Source organism: Carlito syrichta, unplaced genomic scaffold, assembly GCF_000164805.1.
Source record: "Carlito syrichta isolate Samal-C Ts95f unplaced genomic scaffold, Tarsius_syrichta-2.0.1 Scaffold305755, whole genome shotgun sequence".
NCBI lineage: Eukaryota > Metazoa > Chordata > Mammalia > Primates > Tarsiidae > Carlito > Carlito syrichta.
In genome coordinates this window covers 1,082,454-1,095,354 of record NW_007249851.1, presented here as the reverse complement: position 1 = coordinate 1,095,354, position 12,901 = coordinate 1,082,454, and the positions used below count along the sequence as shown (strand labels likewise).

Here is a 12,901-nt window from a genome sequence, read left to right as displayed (position 1 = left end):
AGAATGGGATCCCGCGCCCCATTATGGACTTTACATATACACCCCTCATCAGTTGGAGCTTGCTGGTACCCCACCACCACCACCACCGTGTTGCTGGACAGAATTTTTCTGATCTATTTTCATATCACCTTCCCTGTTGAAAGTTAACCGGATACTGAGCCACCATTCTCTGCTTTCTCCTCCTCCCCCACCATTGTCACCCTCCTCTTTCTCCTCCTCCCCCCTCCTTCCCTCTTCTCTGTCTCCGTCCTCCTCCTCCTCCACCTCCCCACACACCATGTTGCCCCAGGTTTCTGCATCTTTTGCCAGGAGACTCCTGAGGAGCACAAAGATGATGTCCAGATGATGAAATGGTCTAGTAGTCCTCAGAAATTTCTAGCCCAAACCCAGTCAACAAGTGAGGAGATAAACACCTAGATCTGGGGTTTGTCAGACCACTGGACACACTGCTAGTGTACATGCCTATGGGTTCCCATGACACTGGGGTGGTTCTAGGGGCAGTTTGGTAAATTGGGCCAGCAGAACATTTTAGGATGTTAGAGTAGGCCCCTTAGCCCATCACACAAAAATGCTCACCCCACACCCTTCCTCCGTGATGCCACTAGTACTGTCTTCCCTCTCCAGGGGACTCTAAGCTCCGATAGGTATAGAGCTCATCCCCAAGTAGTGCCTTAGGCCTATTTCTCTTAGAATTCCAGTAACCCACCAGGAAGACCTCCTGGCCACTAGAGGAGAACACAGTCATCTCAGTCGAATTTGCCTGACTCTCACTTTCCCAATCCCTTGAGACTGGGAACACCTTACAGGCCACAACTCTCCTTCAAAAACAACAGACTGGTCAACATAGAGGAGAACTATTTATTATCAGAGAAAGTCCAGAAAAGGAAGGCTGAATCCAGAGTGGAAGGACAGAGAGAACCCCCCAGCAGGGTGTGGGGCTGAGAAGGAGGGAGCCCAGGTGTCCAGGCAGCAAGTCTAGGCTGCAGTGGCAAAGCCAACCCTGTTGTTGCCCAAGTCGTAGACGGAGTAGTAGGACCTGAGGAAGACATCTCCGAGGATCCACAGGGGCTGGCCGTTCTGGGAGGGCAGGTAGGTGGCCTCGACTCCCACGGTGCAGTAGCCGTTGTTCTGTTCAACACACAAAAGCAGCACTCACTCACGTGTTCACATGTGAGCTGGGAACTGCTCAGCCCTGAGCCCCAGGTCAGGGGCACAAACACAGAGATGAGGGCTCCTAGGCCAGCTGAGCCACCAAAGCAGGAGCTGGCAGGAGGATTTCTGGAACAGGTCAATTCAAGCTAGGAGGTCCTCCGCAGGGTCTCCTCTCCCCATGGTGGGAAACTCTTCTTCCCACAGGCCTCCCTCCTGCTTCTGACTTGGAGCATATCAGCCTGGTGGTTAAGCCTTGGAGCTAGACCACCCAGTTTCAAACCTTAGCTTCACACTGACTAGCTGTGTAGCCTTGAGTCAGTTACTTAACCTCCCTGGACCTCCAAGTCTTCATTTGTAAAACAGAAACTAGTGTCTCCCTCGTCAAATGTTGTGACAATGAACAGTGGCTGGCCCTAGTGAGTGTTCACCAAAGAGCCTGGGGCCTCTCCCCCTAGTTAATCACAGCCTTGTTCCAGAGAAGGGGGTTTAGAATCAGTGAATAGGAAAGATAAACTAGTAATGCAAAAAGTGGGAAAACAGCACAGGTAAAGGGGTCTGCATTCCCACCCCTGGTCACGAGGGCTCAGCCTGCAGGAACCAGGACTTACATTGAGGATGTAGGAGGAGGGTGGCAGAGGGAACTGCACGCCATTGATAATGAAGGTGAAGGTGGGCAGGCTCTGGATGCTGTCACAGCTCACAACAAACTGCAAAGAGGAACATGATGCCTCAATTCCCACCTGGGATACCCACCAGCCCCATCCCCTCTGCCCCTGGATTCCCTGTGGACTAGTAGATGCAGCATCCGGGGAACGTCTTGTGTAGATACTGCCAGCATTAGTCATATGGACTCATACAGTGGGTGGAGTAAGGGGAGACCTGAGAATCTCCACCTCCCCAAAAACACTCCTCTTGCCTGAGTTTCCCCTGTGAGAGACTGAATCTCTTTCCTGTCTCTGAAAGCATCCTTTTAAAACACAAAGATCGGCCAGACTTGTGGCTCAGTCTGTAATCCCAGCACTTTGGGAGACCGAGGAGAGTGGATTGCCTGAGCCCGCGGGTTTGAGACCTACCCGGGCAACTTAGCAAGACCTTTTCTCTACAATAAATTTTTTAAAAAAATTAGCCGGGCATTGTAGCGCACGCCTGTAGTTCCGGCTACTTGGAAGGCTGAGGCAGAAGGATCTCCAGAGCCCAGCAGGTCGAGGCTGTGGTGGCCGGGAGCGTGCCACTGCACTCCAGTCTAGGTGACAGAGTGAGACTCCAACTCAAAATAAAAATAAAACACAGGCTGAGGTGAGTGGATTGCCTGAGCTTGCGGGTTCGAGACCCCACCTGGGCAGCGAGACCTCATCTCAACAATAAATCAAAATATCAGCCGGAAGCCGGGCTCAGTGGCTCAGCCTGTAATCCTGCGCCTTTGGGAGGCTGAGGTGAATGGATTGCCTGAGCCCGCAGGTTCGAGACCCGCCTGGGCAGCAACACCTCATCTCTACAATAAATCAAAAAATTAGCTGGGCGTGGTAGTGCGCGCCTGTAGTTCCAGCTACTTGGAAGGCTGAGGCGGAAGGATTGCCAGAGCCCAGCAGGTGGAGGCTGCGGTGGCCGGGAACGGCCACTGCACTCCAGTCTGGGTGACAGAGTGAGACTCCAGCTCAAAAAAAACTAAAACAAAAACAAACAAATATCAGCCGGGTGTGGCAGCGTGCACCTGTAATTCTGGCTACTCGGAAGGCTGAGGCGGAAGGATCGCCGGAGCCCAGCAGGTCGAGGCTGCGGTGGCCGGGAGCAGCCACTGCACTCCAGTCTGGGCGACAGAGTGAGACTCCAACTCAAAAAAATAAAAAATAAATAAATAAAAATAAATAAAACACATAGATCAGGCTGGGGGTGATGGCTCACGCCTGTAATCCCAGCACTTTGGGAGACCAAGGCAGGAGGATCACTTGAGCCTAGGAATTTGAGACCAGCCTGGGCAACATAGCAAGAGCTCATCTCCACACAAAAAAATTGTTAAAAAATTAGCCAGGCATGGTGGTGTGCCCCCAAAGTTCCAGTTACTCAGGAGGCTGAGGAGGGAGGGTTGCTTGAGCCCAGGAGTTCGAGGCTGCAGTGAGCCATGATCATGCCTCTGCACTCTAGTCTGGGTGACAGAGTGAGACCTCGACTCAAAAAAAAGAATTAAAAAAAATAGATCTGCAGAAAGTGTACCCCATTGGTTCCCCCCAAAGTTCATGGGGCTGGGTTAATTAAGCATCCCTCTGCAGGGCTCAGGACAGAGAAGGGCAGGGGTGCATGGCTCTATGGAGGAAGAGGAAGTGTGGACTAAAGGGCTGGCCTTGTCACTCACTTACTTACCCCCATATTCCAGTCATTTTGCTCCTACCCCAAAGCCCAACAAGCATTTAATCTGTTTTGTCTGAGTGACTACAGCTCCAAAAAACTCTTGTCTAATAGTATATCCCATGCCCCTTTGGCACAAGCATCTGGCCCTACCTGAACCAGCCTCCAAGTCTCCCTGCTTCCCCAGTCTCCCTCCTTTCCCCAGCCCAGGTGCTTCCAGATCCTCCACCTCCAGTGCCTTGGGCAGCTAGAGGCACGGAGGCCAAGAGTCAGGCGATTCTTGTGATCCCATGATGGCTCTGGCTGGCCTCTGCCAGGGAAGGCGACACCTTCACCAGATGTACCTGTCCATACTGGTCCTCCTGGGCCCCTGTGGCCTGCAGAAGAGCACTCATGTACTGCTGGGGCACAGTGAGCAGAGAGGTGCCCGTGTCCACAATGGCTTGGCAGCCCTGGGAGCACCAGCCAGAGGCCTGGCCGCCAACGAGGAACCTGGGTGGTGAGAAGATGGGCAGTCTTAGCACCTCACCAGTTCAGGGCAGCCACTGGAGGGCTTTCCCTACCGTTGAGGAACAAACAGCTGCAGCCACAGAGTCAAGGTATATTAGAGGAATGTGAGAACCCTGCAGAGGTCAATCCAGCTATTCCCCTGTGTCACGCCAAGAGATCTGTTCCTTAAAAGTTTCAAGGAAGTTTCTGAAAATACTGAAAGCCAGTGCCTTGAGCACATTAGTCACTATGCACACCTCCATTTCTAACCTGTAAGCCCATGGGGTTGGACTACAGGGTCTCTATGTTTGGTATTTCAAGTCCTGCCCCTCCCTATGCTGTCCCCACCCCACTCCTCTTTTCCAGGCTGTGCTGGGCAGTGACACTCCTGCGAGTGCAGCTGTGGGTTTGTGGGGGCAAGCCTCAGGAGTCCTCAGCCCCACCCTGAGCAATGCCAAGTTGTGTATGTGACATGGGGTTCCTCAAAGCCCACTCCAAGGCAATGTCACATCCCCAGGGCTCCATCCCAGACTTACTCCTCAATGCCAATCTGCCAGTAGAGCTCCTGGGTGACAGGGGCCCAGTAGATCTGACCCGTGTACAGGCTTGTGTCCACACCCCCCAAGACAAGCACTCCCCCGCTGGTGCCTTGCTGACTGTGGAGACAAAATGAAGGTAAGTCAGAAAGTGCCATGGAAAAGGACTTCCCTGCCCAGCAGTCACCATCAGAGGGAAACAGAGCTCGCTCCATGGCTCCAGACTGGGGCTCCCTGAGGTCAGGTCTGTGTCTCCCCACAGACTGGGACTCCTTGAGGACAGGGCTGTTTCTCCTTCATATCAGGGCTCCCAGAGGTCAGAGCTGTGTTCCTCCATCAAACGGGGGCTCCCTGAGGAGAGAGATGTGTCTTCTCCTTTGACTTGGGTTCTCTGGCTGGGCCTCTCAGAATTCCCAGAGCTTCAGGCTCCCAAATGAAGCCTTTCTCTGGAGAAGCCCCGAGTTTTGGAGACCCTCACCCCACCCCACACTTCATTGTCCTCCGCTTTCCACTTCATGTCACCAGTGGCACTTGTCACCAGGAGCTGGGCCCACCCAGGCCTAAGTTGTTACTTTTCTGCTGAGATTGGAGAGAGGGAGGGCCTTGGTGAAAGGGAAGGAAAGAACATTCCGTGTTTGTTCTAGAGGGTTCCCCTGGTAACTAGAGTGTAAGTCCTAAAGCTTACATGCAGAGTAGTTATAAACACAGGCAGGAAATAAGTTAGCAACATGGGCAATGGAATGATATGGTTGAAAGGCAGATTCAAGTGTTTAAGCTAACTGTCTTTAGGAGGTGGTTGGCTAATTCTGAAGAGGAACAAAGAAAAATCAGTCTCAGGCCGCTCACTCCCACCGACCACCTGGGTCACTAAATGTACTTGTGTTACTGGTAAGGATAACAACTCGCTAGGAGTCATAGTGGACTTAGACCAGAAGACTGCAGGCCAGGCTTGAACAATAGATCCAAGGCGATGAAGCAATAGATTACTCTACAAAAGAGGTATACAGGTAGAAAACATTTGGTCAGGAGGCGAGCTAACTGGGGCTGAGAATCAGAGCAGCCACACTCAGAGCAAAGTTGGGCGGAAGTTTGGCCAGAAGCAGGAGAGAGTCTGTCCTGGCCAAGGAATGCACAGGAGAGCCGGAGTGGGCTGGAGATAGACACAGGGGCATGGTGGGGGAGAATTCAGAAGTCCATGAGTGAAGGCCTTGGAACAGGAATGGCTGGAGCCAATGCCCCCCTGGGATGCTCCCAAACCCCAAAGCATGGAGCCTCTGTTGTCCTGGGCTGCAGGGGGAGCAGACTGGGAGGCGGGGACCTGCCAGGTGGCTCCTTACTTGCTGAGGTAGAAGCTGAAGACAGGGCTGGTGAGGGCGCCTTCCTGCAGCATGCCCTGCATGGCGGTGGTGGCCCCGCCCATGGACAGGGAGGGATAGGCCATGCCCATGATGCCATCAAACTGCGCGTAGACGAAATTGGTACCGGGCTCAGTTTCACTCAGGCCAAACTCCTGGTTGGGGACCTGGATGCTCTGGACCTGGGGGCAGGGACACAAAGCAGGGCCGGTGACAAGTCTGATTCCACCCACCTCTCCCAGCCTCCCCCACCACAAGGGCCCCTCGAGATTCTGTCTTTAGCTCTTCCTCAGCTCTGTCCCTTCACCTTTTTGACTGGTTTTTGCAGAAGCCACCTCTTCCTAACAGCCTTCCCAGACTGCTGGGACAGGGAAGGCTGTCCACCCATCCCACCCTCTTCTCTGAACTCCTCAGGCTTGAAGTTCCTTAAGGAAAAGGACCATGTTCGTCTCATTCAGTAGGGTGCCTTGGCGTATGGTGGCTATCAGGAGGTTTGTGGAATGACTGAACTATCCCCTCCTGTCCATCCTTCCTGTCCTGCACACCAGAGCACCAGCATTTCATGCTGTTTCAGTGGCTCATCTAAGCAGCCCCTTGGCTCACAGCTTGCAGCTCTCGTCTCCATTCCCTGTACCCACTCACAGTCAGAGTGTCGTAGCCGAAGAGGCCGGTGAGGCTGCCGCTGCCGTACTGCAGGGAGAAGGTCTGCCCATTGGTGGAATAGGTGGAGGACTGGGTGGGGTTGAAGCGGGAGTGGCTGGCTGCGGGGGGGGCGGGACGGGGAGTCAGGCTGGCGATGGCCGGGCTACAGGTCCCAACCTTGGCCTCACATCCTGGGGCTTCAGCACCCCTGGTCTCAAGTCAGGGGATGGCCAGCTGCGGCGCCTGACGTTGGAAGGCCCATGGGAACCGGCCAGCCTTGGTCCCAAAGTCCCCTCGGATTTATAGACTCTTGAGTTGCCCAGGACTGTGGCCTCGCTGTAGGCAGCATTGCAGAGAATCCATCTCTGTCTTCCTGGCCCCTTCCAGATCACCTGTGCTGAGTAATTTCTCACCAGATGAAAAAGTGAATGGATCTCCAGGGCATCCCAGCCTTCAGCCAAACCTCCAGGGCGTCCCTGAGTTCCCCCTCCCCCCACTTTCACCTCATCAAGAAGCTAGGACCCTAAGAAAGCATAGGGTGGGGCCACCAAACCCAAATCCCAAGACTTTGGCAGGGACCTGGGCAGCCTTAAGAAAGGTTGGGCCATGTGCCGTGGCTCACTCCTATAATCCCAGTACTTTGGGAGGCAGAGGCGAGAGTATTGCCTGAGCCTAGGGGTTCGAAACCAGCCTGGGCAACTTGGAGAAACCTGGTCTCTACAATAAATCAAAAAATTAGCTAGGTATGTTGGCGCACGCCTATAGTTCCAGCTACTTGGAAGGCTGAGGTGGAAGGATCGCCTGAACTCAGAAGGTCGAACCTGCAGTGGCTGTGAGCGTGCTACTGCACTCCAGCCTGGGTGACAGAGTGAGACTCTGACGCAAATAAAAAAAGCAAGGTTGGGAGACACTGTCTGTCTCCCCAAATCACAGTTGTATGGGAACCAGATCCTACCTTGTTCTGTCATGTCTCTTGGAGACACTTTGTGAGAAGTTAATACATAGTGGAGTGGAACGGAATAGAATGCCGTAGAATTGAGTGAGATGGAATGGGTAGAAATTACTCACCTGAAATGGAATAGCATTGCCCAGAGTGAACAGAATGGGATTGAGTGGAATGAAAGCGTGTGAGGTGAGGTGGGCTGGCATAAATGAGGGAGATGTACTGGTCAGCTGGGAAGGCTGAGGGGCCACCCAGCTGCAGGGCCAGCCCCTTCCCTCTGCCTTGGGCATGCTGTGTGTCCCTGCACAAGTCCCTTGTCCTCTCCGGGACTGAGTTCCTCCCAGCAATCACTCTTGAAGCATGGCCCTCCCCAGAGGGCGTCAGTGCCCTGCCCACCACCCTCCCTGCCCAGCCCAGCACTCACTGCAGGCCTGGCTCTGGCAGTAGATGGAGGGCACCCACAAGTTGGATGAGCCGGTGTCAAAAAGGACCAGGAAGTTTTGGGGTGGAGTCCCGATGCTGATCTCACCAAAGTAGGCAGCCTGGGGAGCCATTGGCAGGTTGTCAGCTCCAAAGGGACGCAGGGGCCAGGCTTCTCCATGGGCAGGGCAGCAAGGAGACCAGCCCTTGCCCTCCAGCCCGCACCGGAAGCAGGGACCCGAGTCTTCCCTCCACCCCTGCCCAGAGTCTGCAGACCCTCAATCCATGCCTGCCCGGGGCAGCCACAAAGGTCTCTGTGGACTCCTCTGCTCTGATAAAAGGGAGTGGGCCACAGAAACAAAAGGAAGGGTTGCAGCCCACCGCCCAGCTAGCCCTCAGCCTTCAGCAGCAGAGAAAGGGCTATCCCGGGCAGGGTCGGGACTCACATCCATGTAGGCCATGGGCTCTACGGCCACACTGAAGTCACTGAAGCGGTACTTCTGAGCAGGGTCATACTTGTGCGTCTTCAGGAAATCCTCCAGTAAGCCCTTCTCCTTCAGGGTCTCACGGATAGACTTAAATTTCTTCAGGGAGACTCTGCAGAAGGGCAGTGTGTCAGGGCAGGACTCTGCCTCCCTTCTCTTTTCCCGGTCTCTGACTGTGCGCCTCTCTCTCTCTCCCCATTTCTAACTGTGCGCCTCAGTCTTTCTGCCACTCTATTCCCTTGTGTCTGTTGCTTGTGTGTCTCTCTTCCTCCGTCTCTCCCTGTCTCTGTCTCAGTCTGTTTCTCTATGTCTCTGTTTCTCTGTGTGTCTCTCTCTGTCTGTTTCTCCCTCCTCTGCCTCTCTTTCTTCTTCTCCACTTCTCTTTCTTTCAAAACTCTTCTCAGCACTTGCTACAAGGCTCAGAAAGCCATTAACCTCACCCATGCATGCCCTCTCCCCATCTCAAGGGCCCTCCTACCACTCTAGCTCTCCACTCTCAGATATCCCAAAAATTCCTTCCCAGGAAGGGGAGAGGCATTTCAGGTATTACGGCTTTCAGGATGTGTGCATTTTTTAAATGAAATTCAGTTTCAGGCTGGGGACAGTGGCTCATGCCTGTAATCCTAGCACTTTGGGAGGCCAAGGAGAGAGGGTTGCTAGAACCAAGGAGCTTGAGACCAGCCTGGGCAACATAGTGAGACCTTGTCTCTAAAAAAAAAAAAAAAAAAAATTAGTCAGCCATAGTGGCATGCCTGTAGTCTCAGCTACTCCAAAGGCTGAGGCAGAAGGATCACCTGAGCCCAGGAGGTCAAGGCTGCAGTAAACAGTAATTGCGCCCCTGCATTCCAGGCTGGTTGACAGAGTGAGACCCTGACTCAACTAAATAAAAATAAATAAATTTCAGGGATAAAGAGTCCATTCCAGAGTCCCTCCTATGGTGGCTCTGAGGCACTGACTCCAGCCGAGATGACAGACAGCATAGAGCAAGGGGACCATCATTAGCAGGGACTGAGGAGACAAGGTCCTCATTTGGCCCTGTTGCTAAGTGTACAGCCCGGGACCCATCACTGCTCTTCTCAGGGTTCCAGGGCTGTAGAGAAGTCAGCCTGGGTGGTCTGGAGCCCAGGTCAGCTCTGGAGCAGGCTCTCTTCCTCCCAGATCGGCTGGCTGCCACTGCCTGGGGGTCCACCCAGGCCTTGCTCCAGGCTCCAGCATTCCTGCTTCTTGCACTTCCTTCCACATCTTGATTCCCATTTCCTCAAGACCCCACATTCTTCAGAAATTCTCTGCTAATCCCCTTCATGCTGAGCTGTGAAGACCGAGAGAGATTCCTGTCAACTATATCTACAGAATTTGCATAGTTAAAAAAGTTTCTGAGAAGAGCCAGCTCTCTACCTAAGGAAGTCTTTTACTGGGGGAATAGCAGGCAGGGTAGCAGGTGGGTGGGCTTTGAGCCTTCTGGTGGCCTGTGACCCCTGCCATCTATTCCTCAGGGTATAGAGATTTACATTTACTGGTGTTTCTGCTTAGATGATCTGGGCATCTGTCAGTAACATTTAGGCCTGATGAAAATTTTTAGAAAGGATTATTTTACCCCTTATCCAGAAAGAAACCATACCTGCCATTCAGGGACCCTTTGGACAATTTTCACCCCTACTCTCCGTTTCAGGTCCATCTTGTTCTCATCACGTGGGGAAGGGACTGTGCTTTTCCCTTTGATGGGAAGTCTCTTGAAGGCAAGAGTTTTGTCTCCTTCTATCCCTGAGTCCTATCCGACACCAGCAAAAGGAGCTTTCCCTGCCCCTAGCAGAAGTCCCAGAGTAGAGGCAGGCGGGGATCCCTTGGCCAGGCTGCCCCTGGTCAGGCTGCCCCCTGCCAGGCTTCAGGCTTCCTCCCAGATTCCCCACACAAGCTGCCAGGCCCCAGACTCACTTGACCACTTGCGCCTCCAGGAGCTGGAGGCACAACAAGAACACCACCATCCACTTCATGATGCTGGTTTTCTAACTGGCCACAGAGGAAAAGCCACTCTGAGTTCTGCAGTCGCAGTGGAGTGAAGACCTGAACATGCCTTCCTCTTTTATACCCCCTGGGATCTACCCCAGTCCCTGCCTCCCTGCCCTGAGCAAGCATGACCCCAATCCGAGGTGTGACCTGTACTTCATGTATCAGTTGTTTCTGTGTGTTTTTCCCTCTTGAGAGTGGCTGCAACAGACTTTTCATCTTATTGACTTTTTAATTCAAGCAGTAGAGGCCAGGCGGCACAGGTGATAAGAGAGAACAAAGTTGCTTTAAGATGGGGTGGCAGAGACCCCTTCTTGTCCAGAGATAAGAGGCACCATGTAGGCATTTTGGGATGAAGGCCAGAAAAAGGTAGAGCCAGAGGGTGAGGCGCGGGATCCATAAGCAGGGTTTCTCAACCTCAGCGTTATTGACATTTTGGAACAAACAATTCTTTGTGTGAGCTCCGATCTGTGCACTGTAGATGTTTCTTGCATCCCTGACCTCTACCTACTCGATGCCAGGAGCAGTCCCCCGGTTGTGACAGCCAAAATTGTCTCCAAGCATGGCTGAGGGTCCCCTGGCAGGACAAAATCGTGGAGCACTGCTGGTCTGTAGGCAATGTGCTGGGAGGTCTGACTCAAGTCCTGATTCCCAGCACCCTCAAATTCCTGGGGGATCGAGTCAGGGGTGTCTGGAGGGCTGGGGCTCAGTAGCTAGCGTGGTGGTATGACAGTGGTAGAAGTGAACGTGGTGCTGATGGTGCTAATATCAGTGTTGTTGGTAGCGCTGATCCCAGTGGCAGGGCTGGGATGACAATAGCTGAAGTCAGAGCTACTTGAGGGGGTTGTAGAGGCTTTCAAGGTTGAACAAGACATTTGCAGAAATTCTCATTATATTTCGGCAGGTGCTCAGCACACAGGGTCAACTGCACCAGCTTCTGTTTGTGCTCTCATCCTCATCTGGTCCAGAGGCCTGGAGCAGGGGCATGTGAAGAGGGCACATGCCTGCCTGCTGCTTCTGTCTTTTGTTGTCTCTCCTTCTGCCCCACTGCGCCTCTGCCCCCATTTTTTGTTCTCCTAAAATGCTCTGACCCCATTAACCTCTCCCAAGTCCTTGCCTGGCCCCCAGGTCTGATTTATCCTGTTCTTCTATCCCTCACCCCCCCCAACGCCCCCATCCCACTTCCCAGCTCCAAGCTTGCCGTTGCCTGAAGTGACCTGGAGCTGGCCCAGTGCCTGCTTGCCTGGCCCAGGAAAGCTCTCCATTTCGGGGTGAGGGGAAAAAGTCCCCTCGCCAACACCCTCCCTGTCACCTCGTACCCCGCACTCAGGGCTCCGAGCAGATTTGTCAGGTCCTCGGTCCCCAGGCAGAGGGCCAGGACCAGACCTGCCAAACACTGATATCACCCAGCCAGTGGGGGATTTTCCACTCTGGCCACTGCCAGAGCTGTGGCGTTTCCTGAGGCCCAATGTTGGGGGAGGGGAGAGAGGGCTACAAGCCTGCAGGCCTGATTGTGTCTCCAGGTCAAGCAGTTCCCACTGCTCCCTGCAGTCCCCAGAGGTCCATTGGCACTGGGGTGGATAGTAAGGACCCCAGATTTGGATAAGTAGGCAGAAGATTCTTGGCATCTTGTCAAATCCTGGGAATATAGCAGAATCCGTGGGGGATCCTAAGCCATGTGAAGCCTAGCAGACGCCCCAACATGGGTCTCCAGGGACCCTTTCTTTTTCTGGTAGGGCTCTGGGAGTCTGATGGCTGCCAGGTAACCTTCCTCACATGCCAGTCACACCATATCCCTTCTGAGCATCCCCAACAAACAGCATCACGCCAGGGTTTCCCTTTTTTGGCTGCCAGACCCTAAGAGTCCATAGCCCGTGTCTACCCAACTGGATCTTCTGACAGCTCAGTTTCCTTGGGGTCCCAGGTGTCCCAAGTCCTCTCCTGCCCCTGGTTTGCCTCCCCCCGCCACCATATCTAGAAACCCACTTTTCTCCTTTCTACGTGTCAAATTCTGCCCTCCCTCAAGGCTTCTCTTCCTAAAGCCAGGGAACTGAAGGGCCTGAGGACACCTGAGAAACCATCTGGGGCCACCTTCAGCACAGCACAGAAACCCTGAGATGGCTGACCTGCTGGTTCTCACCAAGTTCATCTTCAATCCCTAAATGCTGCACACCTAGCTGGTTTCTACCCCACACACCCTACAGGGATCTTACACTGTCTAGGATTGGTCTCCGTTGTTTCCTGGGGGTATATTCCTTCTCTCCATAGACTAGAAGCTCCCAGAGAGCAGAAACTGAGGCTTTCACAGGAGACCCTGACAGTAGATGGAGCCTGTAGGATTGTTCTCGGTGGGGCTTAGTTATATCCCTCACATCTCACTATCCCAGTGCTCAGATTTCCACCCCCACAGGCATCTTGTCAAAACTCAGGGCCTGAGATTCCCTCATGGTAGTGGTCTCCCAGAAAGAAGGCTTTTTTTTCTGATCACCTTCTAGTCTTGTTTCCTCTAAGCATTACCTGCCTCAAAACTTA

At 53.5% G+C, this 12,901-nt stretch overlaps 1 protein-coding gene across 1 annotated transcript; it reads right to left on the bottom strand.

Annotated features, from left to right (window-relative positions):
• Positions 1–847: 847 nt before the first annotated feature.
• Positions 848–10,424, bottom strand: PGC (progastricsin). Its single transcript, XM_008062587.1, has 9 exons — positions 10,298–10,424; positions 8,327–8,477; positions 7,885–8,002; positions 6,518–6,636; positions 5,858–6,057; positions 4,521–4,640; positions 3,840–3,987; positions 1,761–1,859; positions 848–1,128 (listed from the first exon to the last, which is right to left on the bottom strand). The coding sequence occupies exons 1-9, from the start codon at positions 10,354–10,356 to the stop codon at positions 976–978; spliced, it is 1,167 nt and encodes a 388-aa protein (XP_008060778.1). The 5' UTR covers positions 10,357–10,424; the 3' UTR covers positions 848–975.
• Positions 10,425–12,901: the final 2,477 nt, after the last annotated feature.